The following is a 17,356-nucleotide window of genomic DNA, read 5'->3' on the forward strand; positions in this document are numbered from 1 at the left end:
AACACACAGGTTCCTATTAATTTTCCCTGCCTCCCTTCCTTAGCCACCGCACACAGAAGGGCCTACTAAGTGTTAGGGACTGTGAGGGGTACAAAAGACAAAGCAGAGGGCCTGACCTTTAGGACTCACTGGCCAGTGGCACTGCTAACTGGGCCACACACATGCTGGGCTATGGGGTGTAATCAAACATCGCCAGAGGAGGGCCAAACCAGAAGACTTTATGGGGCATGTGGTGTTTCCAGGTCACCAGAAGGGTAGAGCTGGATCCCAATAGGCGGGATACACCATGGCAGGAAGTAGTAGAAACTGAGGGCACAGATGAAAGAGTGACACTGGCCGAGGAAAGTGTGAGGCAGGCCAGGAACCAGTGGGCAGTCAGAGGGAGGGACGAGCTGGGAGAGTTGACCAGAAAGGCAAGTTGAGGCCAGATCACGTGACATCCGAATGGCAGGCCCAAGACCTGCTCTGCTGTAAGGTGGGCCCTCTGGGCCGTGTGCCAGCCCTGGGGGCAGATCAGCGAAGACCACGTAAGTGGGCCTGTGCTGTCCCCACGAAGCCATTCCAAAAACAGCTTTGATGATCGTGTTGGGAACGAAATCCTGAAGAGGTGACACAGTTTTGACTCTGAGGAACAGGAACGAAGGACCGTGCTCCCTGAGCATGGGGTCCCAGCCCTGCACTGGGTCTGGAAGGGCATGCGTCTCGGGGGTGTCTAAGAAGAGAAAGCAAACGGAGCGTGGGAGGCAGACCTGGGACTCCCCGCCGAGATGCTTGCGTTCCTCTCTCCACATCGTGCACCCGCCCTCTGTGCCAGGGGACAGATCACGCCCTGTGCTAGCATCAGTCTGGCTGCTGGTTTGGTTGGACTGGACCTTTGCTCAGGCCTGTGATTCCTGCTGCTGCCGTGAATGTGTGAGGAGCTGCCATTGGTTCCCACAGGGGTCTCTGCCAGGCCCACGACCATTTGTGTCTTGAGCCTAGTAATTAGGGACCAGGGGGCAGGACTTGGGCTCCATCTCCTGAGAGTAGGGTGGGAAGGAGTCTGGGCCCCCCACCTCTGCTGGCCTTGTGCACAGAATTTCCCGACGCTCTGCCATGCGCCCATCCCCCCAGCAGAAAGGCAAAGGCTCTTTGCAGGTGTGAAGCTGGCAGGCCTCCCCGGCCCTGGCGAGGCCGAGGGCACAAGTACACACAGAGGCCATTTCCCATATGTCTCATATTTAAAAGTCATAAATCAAGCTAACAAACCGTTAAATGAAATATGCTCTGTCCTCCTACCTTGTTAAATACATCTTTGTAACAACCGGGAAGGCCAGGAGTGAGTTCGGAGTTCTGGCACTCCTCGGCATCTGTGCCAGGACCCCGGCAGCCTGGGGAAAACCCAATCAGGCCAGGACGGCTTCCCTTCCCGCCCCTGGCTTCGCTCATCATCCCGTGGGGCCTCACACGTAGGTGGGAACACCCCGTCTCACGTTTGGTTCTGTCCACCCCCCCCACCTGTCCTTGGGCCTGGGGTGCTCATGTCCATGACACGGGCAGGAAAGAGGCTGGCGGAGACATGGGGCTACTTAGGCAGGACCCCAAGGGCGGACTGGAAGGAGGACCAGGCATCAGGTAAATGATTCAGAACAAGAAACACTACTAACCCTTAAAAGAATAAAAGAAGCATTAATCACATCCAATGCAGTCCTGATTTTTCCCCCTAATTTTTTTTTTAAACACCTTTCAAAAAATGCTACTTTGGGTTTCCCTGCTCCGCTCATGCCCTGAGGACACAGCCAGCCAGCACCAGGACACGCGCTGTCCTTCCCTCACACCATCCTACAGTGGAAGGAACATGGCGGCCTACCCTCTGACAGACATATGGCTGGCCCGAGGGGATAAGGCTTCCTTGGCCACCCGGTATTCAGCTTAGAATCAAGCGACAAACCCACCAGCCAACATCGTCTCTGTCTTGAGCACATGGTCCTCGAGCCAGGGAGTAAGGCTATCGAGATCACCTGGGGGTGAGGGGGAGCCTCCTGCTGTTCCCCTCACACAAATCGGGTGGGCGGGGGGGGGGGGGGACGAAGGAGTACCCCTACTGAGCACTGGCTGGGCAACCTTTAGCCAGGTCCCGCACCCCTCTGTGTTCAGACTATCTGTGTGGCCTCCAAGGGGCTGTTTGAGTGACAGTCCTCCCCCCCCCCGCCCCGCCGACTTCCAAGTTCACTGCCGGCCCCACTGAAGGCCCAGCTGCAGACAGAGAGGCTGAGAGTGCAGACCTCTGCCTGATTTATTCAGGTCCACTTCTCAGAAGCATAGAGGTCACCCGGGCTGTTTGGGGGGATGCCTCCCCCGAAACCCCGTCCACTGCCCGCTGTGCAGACGCCGACAGTGCAAACTCACCAGGCACCATCCCTGTCAGCGTCGGTGCTGAGTAGCTGCCCTGTCCGGCGGGGGGGACGTGCGGAGGGTACCCGGGGAGGGTCGTGCTCGCCAAGTCACGGCCTGAGGAATCAAAGCAACAAATCGCGGGGTGAGTGTCTCCGTGGCCAGCCGCTCATGTCCGCAGCTCCTGGGACATCTGCACATTTGTCACGTCTGGGCGCCGAACGCCAGTGTGCCCCCCACCCCCCTCCTGTCACTCACGCATGCAAACACGTGTGCGCGCGCACACACACATGCATACATGCATACACACACACACCTCCAGCCACCCTGGCTCCACTCAGCAGGGACCCACGACAGCTCTGCTGCTTCCCTGGTAAAACGGAGCTCGGGCCAGCTCACCTCTCGAGAGCTGGAGGGCTTGCACTTCCCCTCCACACCTCAGCAAAGCCCCCTCTCCTCCAGCCCAACAGCTCACACCTGCAGAGCTCAAACTCCTCCCCGCTCCACACACCCTACAGCTGTGTGTCTGTCCTTACTGAGTTCTTCCTCCTCTGCCCCAGGACAGGACAGTGCAGGGAGAGTACCTCCTCACATCAGACACGGTTCTGAGTGCTGGGACGCAGAGATTAAGGCCTCAGCCATCGGGGGCAGATGTCCTGGGGAGGGGGAGTGGGGATGTGTTCACCTCTTTGCAGGCGGCTGGCTCCTGGAGAGCAGGCGGGACACCTCATTCATCCACCACAGGGCCTCACCTGGTAGGTCCCGAGTAAATGCAGAATGAGTGGGGTGTCCAGGTGTGCTGTTTCTTGCGGTGTAGGAGAAACCCCACAGAGCAGAACTCTGTAAGGGAGATGATTCTGAGGTTTGGCCGCCTCTTAGGTATAAAACAGAGCTTTGGTCCTTTTTTTTTTTTTTTTAAGATTTTATTTATTTATTTGACAGACAGAGATCACAAGTAGGCAGAGAGGCAGGCAGAGAGAGAGAGAAGAGGAAGCAGGCTCCCCACTGAGCAAAGAGCCCGATGCGGGGCTGGATCCCAGGACCCTGGGATCATGACCTGAGCCAAAGGCAGAGGCTTTAACCCACTGAGCCACCCAGGTGCCCCAGCTTTGGCCCTTTTAAGCACTGCCAGTGACGTGTAAGTAACCAGGTGTTCGTGAGTCAGGTAGGAACCCAGGTCTTAGATGGTAGGATTTTTGGTGATTAGGTGTTTGGCCGTGAGGACGAGACCCCACCCTCCAGGTGGAATTGCCAATTTGCTCCTGAAAGAAGGAGATGCATCTGTTTCAGCCATGGGTGGGAAATGAGGTGGCCTTGGGACAAGGGAGGGAACATGGAACCTTGACCTCGTCTGAATGTGGACCCTGGAGACTGGGTGGGGCAGCTTGGTGACCATGAAGAGCCAGGCCAGGTCCCAGGAATGTCTTTTGGGGCCCAGCGAGCTGGTGCAGGCACTCCTGCAGGTAGATGATGCTGAGCTCAGACCCACCAGAAGGTGGCCCAAGGAGAGAGACCACCTCTGATCAACACTCCCCAAAGAATCCAAGCCAGCACATAGTATGGGCCATGAACATTCCCCCGATAAAGCAACAGCCTTTCTAGTGCTGGTCCTTCAAAGACTGTCCAGCCAACAGCCAGAGGCCGCCTCATTTCACAGGGTTCTGCTTACCTTCCAGAATCTTATGGAACAGCAAGCATGTGGCCTCCCCTGCTTCTGCTCACCACATTCCTGGCTTTGGACTGGGCATCCCAGCTTGTGACAATCATTGCTCGTGTCTCTTCATATGAGGCATTGGAAGGGGAGCAAATGAACTACCTTTGACTTCCCCACAAGAGCTGACATTAAACAGAAAACCAGAATTGTCAGAACTGACCACTTCTAATAAAGGTGATTTAAGAAGGTCTTCTCCCCAGCCTTTGTATTCCTCCCCACTCATCCTCCTCTGACCCAGCGCTCACAGCCCTCTAGGGCAGCTTCTGTCTCCAGCGTGTAAGCTCCTCGGTCATGTCTTTGCACCCAAGGTCAGAATGGCAGAGGCCTGTAGATATTTGTTCAGTGAGTGAAAGCAGTGGCCCTGTTGGGAGAAACAGGAGCTCTCTGGAGCCCATAGAAGTTCCTCCACTTGTGGTCAAGAATCAGTGAAGGGAGGGCCCTTGAAACTCTTTTGGACCAACCCTGTCACCATTCTGCAGATGGCAAAGCTGAGACCCTCGGGCAGGGAGCAACGGGCTCAGGTCCCGCAGGGGGCAGGTGGCAAAGCAGGTGCGTTAGCCCACGTTTCCTAACATCAGCCCAGGACCCTCCTCTCCCTGGTTGTCTGAGATGAGAAAGAGGGTCATGGGAAGAGAAGGGGGCTCCACCAGAGATACCCAGCTGATCTGAGACAAGCCTGGGACTGGAATGCCACTCTCCTGCCTCCTAGGACTGGGTTCTTTCTTCAACAAGAAGCTGTGCCTTTTGTCAGAACCCCAACGGTTTCTGCCAGTGTTACACATGCTTTAAAACCTTGACCTCTAAAGCAGAAAATGCAGTGCCTCACCAAAGCACCCAACTCAAGAAGCCAGATAAAAAAGTAATAAAATGGGGCGCCTGGGTGGCTCAGTGGGTTAAAGCCTCTGCATTCGGCTCAGGTCATGATCCCAGGGTCATGGGATTGAACCTGCATCAGGCTGTCTGCTCAGCAGGAAGCCTGCTTCCTCCTCTCTCTGCCTGCCTCTCTGCCTACTTGTAATCTCTGTCTATGAAATAAATAAATAAATAAAATCTTTGAAAAGAAAAAGGTAATTAAATAGGGTACTTGGGTGACTCAGTTGGTTAAGTGTCCGACTCTTGATTTTGGCTCAGGTCAGGATCTCAGGGTCCTGGGATCGAGCCTCACACTGGGCTCCATGCTGGCCATGGAGCCTGTTTAAGACTGTCTCTCTCCCTCTGCCCCTCTCCCCTCTTAAAAAAAAAAAAGTAATAAAAAGAACCTAAGGAAAGGAGAAGGAAGAAATTGATAAAGAAAAAGCAGAAGATAAAGGATTAGGGAACAGAGAAAAGCAGACACAACAAATGCGCCCAAGAATTGTTATTGGAAAAGACCAATAAAACAGACAAACCTAGGGCAAGATCCAAAAAAGAAGACACAAATATCAAGTAAGGAATGAAGAGAAGATACAACCAGAGACTTGGAAAAGATATTTAAAAACGCAGATGTTTACACTAATACCTATGGACTTCTTAGCAAAAAGTACAATATTTTAGGAAAATACAAATTATTAAAATTAACTCGAGAAGGAAAAAACACAAACAGCCCAATCACTTTGGCAGAAATAGAAAAAGTTCTTTTTTAAAATTCTTTTTAAATTTAAGATGTTCATTTAGCTTTCAGGCAAGTCTCGTTTCTTTTTGTTTAGGGCAACTTCTTTTAAGCCTTCAAAGGATACACACTTTTGTTATTAAACTGTTCCAGGATATATAAAACTAAAGAAAATCTTCCCAATTCATTTTTTTCCAAGCTAGCATAATCCTGACATGAAAACTTAACAAAGGTGTATCAAAATGAAAATTAAATGCTACTACCACAATTTATTAATAGCCATGCAAAAAAAAAAATCTTGTTTCATTGATCAAACAATATTAGAAAGAATAATATACCATGAACAAATAAGGTTGATTTCAGGCTTGCAAAGATGATTCAGTTTTAAAACACTGGCTGGGAAATCATAGTAATCTATCAAAAGTTGAAAACCATACGATTATATCAAAGCTGTGGAAAAGGCATTGGATAAAATTTAATCCTAATTCCTTACAATACCTCTTGGTAAGTAAGAACTGAAGTACACTCCTTTGATCTGGTGTCGATCTTAAATCTTGAGTCGACATCATACTTAATTGGTAAAATACTTGAAACATTCTTTATTAAAATAAAAAACATGTCAAGGAAACCTGTTATCACTGAAAACTGTTCTGAAAATTTGAGCCAGTTCCAGAAGAAAAGATAGAGACCCAAGACAGATAAACACTGGGGGTGGGGGGTACGGACAACACCAAGATTATCATGAGTCAGGTATATCCTGAGCCTGGGAAATCAGCTCATGTACCAGAACCAGTGAAAAGGTTTGGTGAGACAGCTGGGAAACAGATGTCTAGAATCAGTATCTTTCCAGATTCAGTAACTCCCCACTACCTCTCCCATCAAGTACAGATTTTTCAGGTTGGCTTCAGTCTGTACCCCCAACCTGTGATCTTTCCAGCCTCATCACCCTCACTCCACCCGGGGCCATTCCCCAAACCTGCCCTGCCCTTTCCTATCCCTACACCTTTCCTTTTTTTTTTAATCCTTTTTTTTTTTTTAAAGATTTTATTTATTTGACAGAGAGAGAGAAATCACAAGTAGGCAGAGAGGCAGGCAGAGAGAGAGTGGGGGGAGGAAGCAGGCTCCCTGCGGAGCAGAGAGCCTGACGCGGGGCTCGATCCCAGGACCCTCGATCCCAGGACCCTGGGATCATGACCTGAGCCAAAGGCAGAGGCTTTAACCCACTGAGCCACCCAGGCGCCCCCAGCTCTTCCCTTTCCAACTGCCCTTCTATTCCTATCAATCCAACACCGTATCCAATCTCCACCCTCTGCCCTCAGAGCCTGCTCCCTCACGAAGTGTTTCTGGGCCCTTCAGGTCTTTGTAGCATCGGCCTCTTCTGCAGGTCCCTCTGTTCCCCACCCTGTCCCAGTGCAAAGGGAGCCTCAGGCCAGGGGAACAAATAAGCAGGGGGAGACATCATTCAGGATAAGATAACACTTACTTGTGCCAGACACTCTTTTACAAACGTTAACTCATTTTCTCAACCTGATGACTCCATGAGGTTCAAACAACTGTCGTGCCCAAGGAACTAAGGAATGAAGAGGTTAAATAACTTCCCTAAGGTCACACGGCTAGGAGGAAACAGAGCTGGGCTTTGAAACCAAGGGGCCTGGGCTCTACCCTAAGCTTCTTTGGTGATGGTACAGGGTGGGGATGTGGGTGGGAGAGAATGAGCCAGAAGGACGGGAGGATAGAGAACCAGGAGGGAAAATTTCTCAGGTTTGCAGCTGGAAGGGGTGAGCAGGTTGGAGCAAGGGAAGAAGGCGTGGGGGTCCAAGATGGGCTGCCGGAAGTCAGGACAGAAAGTGGTTGTCAGTGTCTGTTTGGGAAGAAACTGGCCAGTCTTGGTCTGCCAGACCACCTGGACTACAGGTGGGGATGGGGCTGCCCCGGCCTGGCAGGTAGCTTCTGCTCAGAACTCCTGGTGCGGGGAGCAGGACACAAAGGCCATCCAAGGCCCATTTACCGGTTTTGCTACATACTGAACTGCCGTGGACCTCTGGGCAAGCCACTCTACCCTAGCCTCAGTGTTTCTCAAATTGAAAAGAGAGCTCTTTAGCTCAGTGATCTCGAAGACTTCCCAGAGCTCATACCTGTCTCTGTGTGCATAAACTCGAAGGATAATTTAGCTCTGAGTAGACGGTTCTACCCTAAGGCCCAACTGTGCCCGCCCCTCTAGAACTTCCACAATCAGTGAGCTGCTGCCTGGAAGGCTAATATGTCCTCCTTGGGACAATGGCAGACAGTTGTCTGAGCTTCTAGCCTCAGTGGGGACTTGGGTCAGCTCCAGCAAGGGTTTAGGCCTGGGCCATCATGCCATGGGTTCATGCTATCCCCAGTCCCTCCTCCCTGCCCATGAGGATGGTCACCGCACAGCGAGGAGCTGACAAATGGCTACATTTATCTTACAAATAATCCTGCTTCAGCGTTCCCTGCTGCTGGGGGATTCCTTTACATTGTCCATGGCTCCAATATCATCCAGCAAATGTCCCTACAATCGAAGGCCTATGGCTGCCTTTACCTTCCTTGGACAGGCCACAAAAGCAGAGAGTCTGAGTTATCACTTGTTGTGGGCAACAAAGGGACGGATGGAACACATCTGCAACACCTCCAGCCTCCTGGAACCTCCCTGCTCTCTGCCAGGCCCTGGGACAGGCTGCTCAGGAACGTTATTCCAATTAATCCTCACAAAGTACAGAAGTCCCAATAAACTTGATGAGATCTTGTGGGGGAACTCACAGGGAGGCTCGATATAGAAAGGAAGGTAGTAGAACACAGCAATTAAGAGTATCCAGTCTGGGGGCACCTGGGTGGCTCAGTCGGTTAAGCATCTGACTTCAGCTCAGATCATGATCTCAGGGTCCTCAGATCAAGCCCCTTGTCAGGTTCCCTGCTCAGCAAGGAGTCTGTTTCTCCCTCTCCCTCTGCCCCTCCCCCGACCCGGTCATGCTCACTCTCTCTCTCTCAAAACAAAAACAAAAACAAAACTTAAAAACAAAAAGTATCCACTTTGCTCAGGCTTGGATCCTTGCTTTACCACTTACTAGTTGTGTGGCCTTGAGAGAATTTCTTAAACCATTCTGAGCCTCCGTTTCCTCAACTGTAGAATGAGGATAATAGCGTCCAACACTTACGTAGAGCAAACAATAGCTAACACTCAGAGAACCAGATACACCCAAACACATGTATTCCCACAATAACCCTATTCGAGAGCTACCTATTATCCCTATTTTACTGAGGGGGAAACCAAGGCACAGAAAGTTTATGTGTCTTGCCGCAGTCCCACAGCTAGAAAGGAAGGAAGCCAGGTTTGGAACCCAGCCAGAGTAGCTGGCCAGTCTGCACTCCCCACCCTCACCCTGGGCCACCTGCCCTGGTAAGAGGAACACGTGTCTTCCACGGGCACTGGGAAGAGTCGGTGAGAAGTCACGTGCCCCTCCACCCCGTGCAGCACTGTGTCAGCCCACAGCGAGCACCTGCCCAAGACTGAAGCATGGGCCCCAACCCTTAACCCCACAGTGGTAACCATCACCTGGGAAAAAAAATGGTAATCCAACACCAAAAATGTAGGGCATGCATAATACTAAACTTCTTTAGACCAGGTAAATTTCATTTCATGAAAAAGTAAAAAGTAAACCTCCTCCTCCTAGAGGCATGGGGTGCTTCTTTGCCTTTTTGGTTTGGGCTCAGCCACAAGCCTTGCTTTGGCCAAACAGATGGTAGCAGACGTTCAGCCAGCAGCAGCTTATGATATGCTGGAGTGGCTGGGAGCCACTTCAGTCATCCCTGCAGGAACAGGCTCTGGCTAGCCTGCTGCCAAGAGCGAGGAGACATGGGTGGCAGAGACGGACCCGGCCTCCAAATGGTACAATGCCCGGCTTTGAGTAGCCAGCCCCCACCCAACCCCCAGGTACATGTATAAGAAGAAATAATTGTTGTTTCAAGTCCCGCACTTTGGAGTGTTTTGCTAGGCGGCAATATTGTGGCAATAGCTGATGGATACAAGACGCCCTAAGTGTTAATAGTGTCTTGTTTTCATCATTATTCTCTGCTTGAGAATTCTCGGTCTGGAACTTTCTAAGGACACCTGTCCAAATCTGAGCAGGAGATGGACACCATCTGGTGGGAATCCACCTCCGGTGGGGATCCACCTCTGGTGGGAATCCACAGAGTAAACTGAACCCTCACATTTGCTTTGATGCCTGAAAGGACTCTCCTGGCATTGAACTGGGGATTCCATTGCTCTGGAGTGTATGGGCACTTCTCCCTTCGCAGTCCCTGCCCCAGTATATTTCAGGCATGTCTCCAGGGCTCGGGACTTTAACAACTGTTCAAAACAAGACAGCTAAGATGGTACTGCTCCTCCTACTTCTAATCCAGGCCTCTAGACTCAATAGGATACCAGAATGGATGCTTCTGAATTCAATATGACTTCAAACGCACATTTATATCTTTTTTTTTTATCAAGGAAGAAATGATTTATATCATTTGCAATGGCACTGAATGTCAGAGATCGCATAAGATGTATTTGCATATAAATGATTTAGGTTAACATAATTTCTCCTATTAATGGCACATCCTGGACAATTCGTGTGTTGCTGCCCCCTTCCATAGAGAATAAACAAGACTTGGCCTTGTTCACTATTAGCAATGAGTCCATACAGAGCTTTCGTCAAGACAAAGACTGCTCTCCAGAAGAGAGAGACTTATTCAAAATAACTCACTCTTTTTAACCTTGAGAAGTAGGAACCTACTCCTGTTATACGAATGAGGAAACTGAGGCTCAGAGTTGAGTTTTGACTGACCTAAGGTCACAGAGTAAATGGTAGAACAGGGACTTCAACTCATGACACATGACTTCTAGTTAAAGGCTACTCTTTTTTTTTTTAACATTAAAAAAAAAAGATTTTATTTATTTATTTGACAGAGAGATCACAAACAGGCAGAGAGGCAGGCAGACAGGGGGTAAGCAGGCTCCCCGCTGAGCAGAGAGCCTGATGTGGGGCTCAATCCCAGGACACTGAGATCATGACTTGAGCTGTAGGCAGAGACTTAACCCGCTGAGCCACCCAGGTGCCCCAAATGCTATTCTTGAAGGGTTACTCAGAATGTCCCCCTCAAGGGTACAAGCCCTCCTAGATGTTAAAACATTCTACAAAGTCTTCGTAATTACAAGTGTGATGCCAGCACATGAATAGACAGAAAACCAATGGGACAGAATAGAAAGTCTAGAAATAGACCCAACTATATATGGAAATCTAACATATGACAGAGGTAGGAGCTCAAATCACTTAAGCAAATATGAACTTTCTATTAAATGGTGGTAGGACGATTGGAGAGCCATAAAATAAAATAAAATAAAATAGATGGATTCTCATACTATATACCCGAATAAACTTCAAGTGAATCTGAAATCTAAATGTAAAAAATAAACTGCAAATACCATAAGAAAACACAGGTGAATTCCTCTCTCATTTGCAGGGAGAGGCTTTCTAACCATGACTCAAAACCAGATAGATGCACAAACCACCTACAAAAATTAGCTCAAAATGGGTCAAATACCAAAGTGTAAGGGACACCTGGGTGGCTCAGTGGGTTAAACCCTCTGCCTTCAACTCAGGTCATGATCCCAGGGTTCTGGGATCGAGCCCCACATCAGGCTCTCTGCTCAGCAGGGAGCCTTCTTCCTCCTCTCTATCTGCCTGCCTCTCTGCCTACTTGTGATCTCTGTCTGTCAAATAAATAAATAATTTTTAAAAATACCAAAGTGTATGACCTGAAACTATAAAACTCACAGAAGAAAACAGACAGAAATCTTCATGACCTTGGATTGGGCAATACTTCCTTAGCTATGACACAAACAACAAAAGAAAAATTAGATCAATTAAACTTTATAAAAATTGAAAAAATTTCTGAGCTTCAAAGGATGTCATTAAGAAAGTACAAAGATGGCCCAGAGAATGGGAAAAAATATTTATAAGTCACATATATCTGATACGTGGCTTATATCTAGAATATATAAGGCAATCTTACAGCTCAATAATAAAAAACAAATAACCCAGTTTAAAAATGGACAAAATATCTGAATAGAAAAGATGTACAAATGGCCAATAAGTCCATGAAAACACATCCAACATCATTATCTATCAAGGAAATGCAGCTCAAAACCACCATGAAATACCACATCACACCCACTAGGTTGGCTATAATCGAAAAAGGTTATGACAAGCATTGACCAAAGATGTGGAAAATTGGAACCCTTACACACTGCTGGTGAGAATGTGAAATTGTGCAACCATTTGGAAAAGCCTGGAAGTTCCTCAGAAAGTTAAATGTAGAATCCCCATGTGATCCAGCAATTCCACTCCTAGGTATCTACCCAAGAAATATGAAAACTTGTGTCCACAAAAAATGTATACTCAGATATTCAAAGCCCTATTATTCATAATAACCAAAAAAGTGGAATCAATAGCTACTAACCCTATGTATCAAGAACTTGTAAGAAGTCAAGGGAAAAGTCCAAAAGGCCCATAGAAAAATAGGCAAAGTTCACGAACCGAAAACTCACCAGAATATATATGGGGGGGGGGGACACTGAAACTAAAGAGATGTTCAAGTTCACTCATAATATTAGAAATGCAAATTAAATGCAAAATGATACAACTCTATATAGAGGCTGTATATCTAACAAAACTATACGTGCATTTACCCTTTCAACAAGCAATCCTACGTCTAGGGATTTACTTTGAATCTATGCACACCTTCAGCTATACACAAACGCATATAGGCAGGTTAATCATCGCAACATTATCTGTAACTACAAAATCCTAGAAACCGTATCACAAGGTACAAACGTAAAGAAACAGGTGAATCAACTGTGGTGCATACACACAGTGTACACACAGGGCTCTGTGCAGCTGTAGAGAAGAATGGGGAGCTGGTGGGCCTCCCTCTGGCACAAGCTTAGCCCAGGAGCTGCACCCTGGCCTTCCCAAGCCCTTGCAGTAGGTTGCAGAACTGCACACCCTGAGACCTTAGGGAAGTTCAAGTTCAGGTTCTAAATGACAGATGGAAAGCCACAGAGGGACAGTGGTAGGGAAGGGACAAAAGCAGATTACTGATCCTGGAGGTGCCTGACTTTGGAATGCTCAAGATACAAAGAAGTACAGGGAAGGTGTGAGCTCCAGGGTGCGCCTGGGGAGAGGGTGGGGCGGAGGCAGGTCACAGTTGACAACTGTGAAGGAAGTGACCTCCAGAGAGGCTCAAGCCAGCACAGAGGGTGTGTCAGGCTTGAGGGGGACATGAAGCCACCTGTACCTGCTCTACCCCCAGCTGTCTCCAGAGCCAAACCTGGACTCCTGAGACCAGAGGCAGAGGGAGGCGGGGAAGGAAAAGGAGGTAGAATTTGGAGTCACATAGGCTAAGGCTCAAATCTTGGCACCTTTCTGTGTGACCTCGGGCAAGTAATACAATCATTTGAATCTCTGCCTCCCTTTTATAATTTGGAAAAGAGGGTATCTAGTGGGAGTGAAACAATGGTGCTTGCTGTGATCGCAAATTCTCTGCTGCCCTTCTCATGGGGCAATGGGATCTATATTGCCTTGAGTTGGGGCCACCTTGGTGACTGGTCAACCAACAGAAGAGAAGCTTCCTGAGAGGTTCCTAGGAGTCAGGCCCTGGGCACTTCCTGTGCCTCATCCCAGTCCACAACCCCAGAAGATGGATACTGTTATTAACCCACTTTACAGATGAGGAAACAAAGTCTGCAAGCTGCTGATGTGCCCCCCCAAGGCCCTACAGCTGACAGTCATGCTAGCCAACAGTTTTGTTGCACTTACTGTCAACCAGGCGCTGTTCTAACACAAGGCACTTTTCCAAACGCTGTTCACTGTGTTTTACAGATATTGACTCACTTAATCCTCAAAGACTTGGTAAGGTAAATTCTACCACCGTCATTTTACAGATGTGAAAATTAAAACACAGAGATATAAGGTGGCTGTCCAAGGTCCAACCACTAGTAAGAAGTGAAGCCATAACCACACCCAGGCATTCTGGCCCTAGATTCCCTCACATTTCCCCAACATACAGGCACTTGGTCTCTTCCTGCCTCTGGACTGGAGGTCCCTAGGCAGCAAGAGCTACCCAAGTCCCTCCCTCCTCTGTACTGGTCCAGCACACAGCAGGTGCTCAGAAAATATCTTTCAAGATGAAATGAGTCAAAGAAATCATCTCAAAGAAACTTCGGTTCCAGACTCACCAACAACTTGGAAAAACCTTTCATCATGAACTCCACAAAATAACCAGCCAGATTTATCCTTTTTTTTTTTTTTAAATTTTTTTGCTTGGATGCAACTTTTTTTTTTTTATATAGCCCATTTCTAGGTAGGCCCTATATACACTAATGGGGGGAAAAGTGAATCCAATTAACTTCAAATTTAGCTCATAATGAACTTATCTCATTTTGCTACCAGCTCGGTTCTCATCGTGTGGCAGTAATTAACCACTGGGGGTTGTCACTCCCAGACACATGACACAGAGATCCTCCCAGCCCCTTGCTTCAAACCCTTACAGAATTCATTACCCTGACAGTATGAAAACCCTTCACTTTGAATACCACAGGGCACCCACCAAACTCCCCCTCTATCTACCTGACTGTGTGAGTGAGAGAAAGAAAGCCACCGAGAAGCATGAATTATTTCAAACAAGACAGGAGGTAGGGACAGCATGCTGGAGAGGGCTCGATGGCCAGAGTGTGTCTTCCCGCCTTGACAGCCCTGGGCTGGAGGTTCTGCCCAGAGGAGAGGGATCTCCACACACAAGACCCAAGCTATGAGGGGTATGGTGGAGCTGGCTGGGAAAGGAAAAATCCCAAATCAGCCATCCTATCAACTGGGGACCCTTAATGCCCAGGAAACCTGCGCACCCCAGATGGGGGCAATGGTGACTTGCTGTGTGACCTCAGGGCTCTCTTCTCAGGGCTCTGGCTCATTTTCAAAAGAAGCTGGAATTCTGGTTTCACTTCATTTGGAAATCTCCTGCCTACGTGGATATTGACGTCATCCGGTTTTTAAAATAGAACTGTCCAAGGGTCATGGGTAGCCCCCATGCTGCCAATTTTCCACCTTTACTCAGCCCCCAGCCCTCGGGTCCTGTATGAAGCCCGCCCGCTGCCTACAGTCACCACCCCCACCGGCTTTACCAGCTGCCAGGCCTGCACACGTCATCTGTCCAGGGAACCACCCTGCAGGGCGGAACAGGCTAGAGCACGTAGTAGAAGCATCGCCAAAGGTGATTTCTGGGAAACCGGGGCCTGAGCCCCCAGGGCTGTCTGAACCCCCTGCCATCTTCCTTGTTTCTCTGGGGACAGCCCCGGCCTCCCCGCCATGCCTGCTTCAAAGCTACCCCTCTTCCCTCATGCCCAGTGAAGCCCCGAACCCCTCCTGACTCTATCCCCTCAGTGCCCCCTCCTCCGTGACCCTGACCTGCCCATAATGGGTCAGCGTCTTCTCTTTCCCCTGTTTCCTGGCAACCTCCTTCCAGGCTCCGTGCCTTAGCCCTTCTGCTCCGGTCAGCCCAGTCGTGGGACCACTCAGCCCACCCTGAAGGACAACTTGGCATCATCTAGGAACTCCATGAGGGCTCTGAAGCCAAGGCTTCTGATCCTGTCTCGGTTCAATCATTAAACCAAAACTTACAGACACTTCTACTTCTCTAGTGTTTCCCAGAAAACCCTCCCTCAGTCACAGAACCATGAGAAACCCTTTTGTGTATTGAGAAACATTCTTTAAGCATTATTTAAAACCTGTTTTTAAAAAAGGTTGTAGACGTGGGAAGCCTTTTGCTGTTACAGGGCACTTTTTGGACAAGAGCACCCAAGAATCGTATCTGTAAGAGAATATACCCGTTTGGTGATTCTTTACTGTATGAATAGAGCTCAGACATGGGGAAGGTATGCATTAATGCGGATTTCTATCCAGTAGAAAAGATAAACCCAAAGGTTTGTTGTTTTGTTTTGTTTTTGTCCCATAGAACATTAACCAACTTTGTATCTAATCTAGCAATTTTATTCCAGCATTAAAAAAAAAAAAATGCTGACCTGATAGATGATATAAACCCCTGGTCCCCAAAAGCTCTTGGAACCACTCTTACTTTTTATAGGTTCCCTTGTTAATTTATGAGTGGAATAAAATCTTTACAGATTCCTTCTATATTTGTACCTGAGCTATCGTCTCAACTTTTTTTTTAAATGATACCTTGACACTTGTTATAGGAAAAAGTCCTCCATGCCTGAGCGACATGAGCTGAAGATTTTCAACCATCATCAAAGCTGATGAGAGTAAACAGCTGCCACCTAAGGGGAGGGGGAGAGAATGAGCCCCACACCCACCCGGGACATGGGGCACGGGGAGGGGACGGGCCCTGCTCCGCGAACGCCGCCGTATGCGTACATGAAGCACACTCCACCAGGCCCATTTGCTCCAGCTGGCGTTTGAAATATGTGACACTCTGAACAGGGCTGTTCTCAGGTCCCCCTTTGTCCGGACCTGCCGAGAGATAGGGTGCGCCAAGCAGGGCGGTGCGGAGGGGAAATGTTTCACCCAGAGGGGAAAGGCGGCCGAGCTGCCAGCCCAGCCCACCTGCAAACGACGCTCAGGCCGACTGCAGTTAAGCCGCGTCCTGTCCTTCGAGCAGCCCTTTGGCCAGCTCCTAGGAGTGGGCTCATTAGCCGTTGGTTTAGGTGATATCACTTACTGAGAGGTAATAACCCAAATTTCTTTGCCCGGAATTAATTAATTGTCCCCTTCCGCTAATTCTAACTGGCTTTCCGCTAACTGCCCCGGCTCCAGATCGAATCTGGCTTCAGAGAGCAGGGAAGACAACGCTGAGAATTCACTAATCAGCGTGCTGCTTACTCCTGCAATCTCAACGCCTCCATTCCTTCGTTTGAACCCCATCTACTTTCCTGGAATCCCTGGCAACTTCCAGACTCCCCACGCTATGTTTCAGTTTTGAGAGAATGCTTGAATTTTATCTGTCTGGCATTCTAGAACAGACACGGGAGCTCGGTCCATATTTCCATGAACATTCATGACACCCACTGCCTTGAACTAGCAACTGTTTCTCCAGTGTAATAAACCTACAAAGGCAGGTCCTAATGAGCAAGGCTGCAGAACGGCTCTGCCATGCTCCTGGCTCCTGACCTCCCTGCCAGGATAAGCACCGCTCCGGAAGCCAAGAGTTACAGCGGGACGACGGGGAGGGCAACCTCCGGCTAGCTCAGGTCTTCATTCGTTCATCTGTTCACTCATTCACACATGCATTATGTGCCACCTACTAACTTCGAATCCCGTTCCCGAATGCTCCAGAGGACCATGGAGAGCATACTAATAGTAGTAAGAATATCTGCAAAGTAACAGTTACCATTTATTCAGGTCTTACTGTGCACCAGCACCACTCTACAGGCTTTGCATGTATTATCTCATTTAAGCATCACAGCCACCCTGGGAGATACGAACTTTCAAAATGCCCACTTTGCAGGTAAGTTACCTAGCCAGAAAGAGGCAGAGCTGGATGCAAACTGATGCTAGAGTCCTGCACCTGTACCTCCCCGCTCCCCACACTATTCTCCTTCAATAGGT

The 17,356-nt window shown here is 48.9% G+C and overlaps 1 protein-coding gene across 9 annotated transcripts in view; it reads right to left on the reverse strand.

Annotated features, from left to right (window-relative positions):
- PAX5 (paired box 5) overlaps positions 1-17,356 on the reverse strand; it is a 195,206-nt gene that overhangs the window by 40,756 nt on the left and 137,094 nt on the right. For 7 of the 9 annotated variants that reach the window (XM_004747607.3, XM_013053781.2, XM_013053780.2 and 4 more), the window contains one exon: positions 2,389-2,490. The exons of the other annotated variants lie outside the window; for them this stretch is intronic. In XM_004747607.3, the coding sequence (XP_004747664.3) occupies positions 2,389-2,490 (102 nt within the window). The remainder of the gene's footprint in view (positions 1-2,388; positions 2,491-17,356) is intronic. 9 annotated transcript variants of the gene reach the window in all.

Source organism: Mustela putorius, unplaced genomic scaffold (assembly GCF_011764305.1).
Source record: "Mustela putorius furo isolate JIRA1106 unplaced genomic scaffold, ASM1176430v1.1 tig00000580_pilon_pilon_pilon, whole genome shotgun sequence".
In the NCBI taxonomy this organism is placed as follows: domain Eukaryota; kingdom Metazoa; phylum Chordata; class Mammalia; order Carnivora; family Mustelidae; genus Mustela; species Mustela putorius.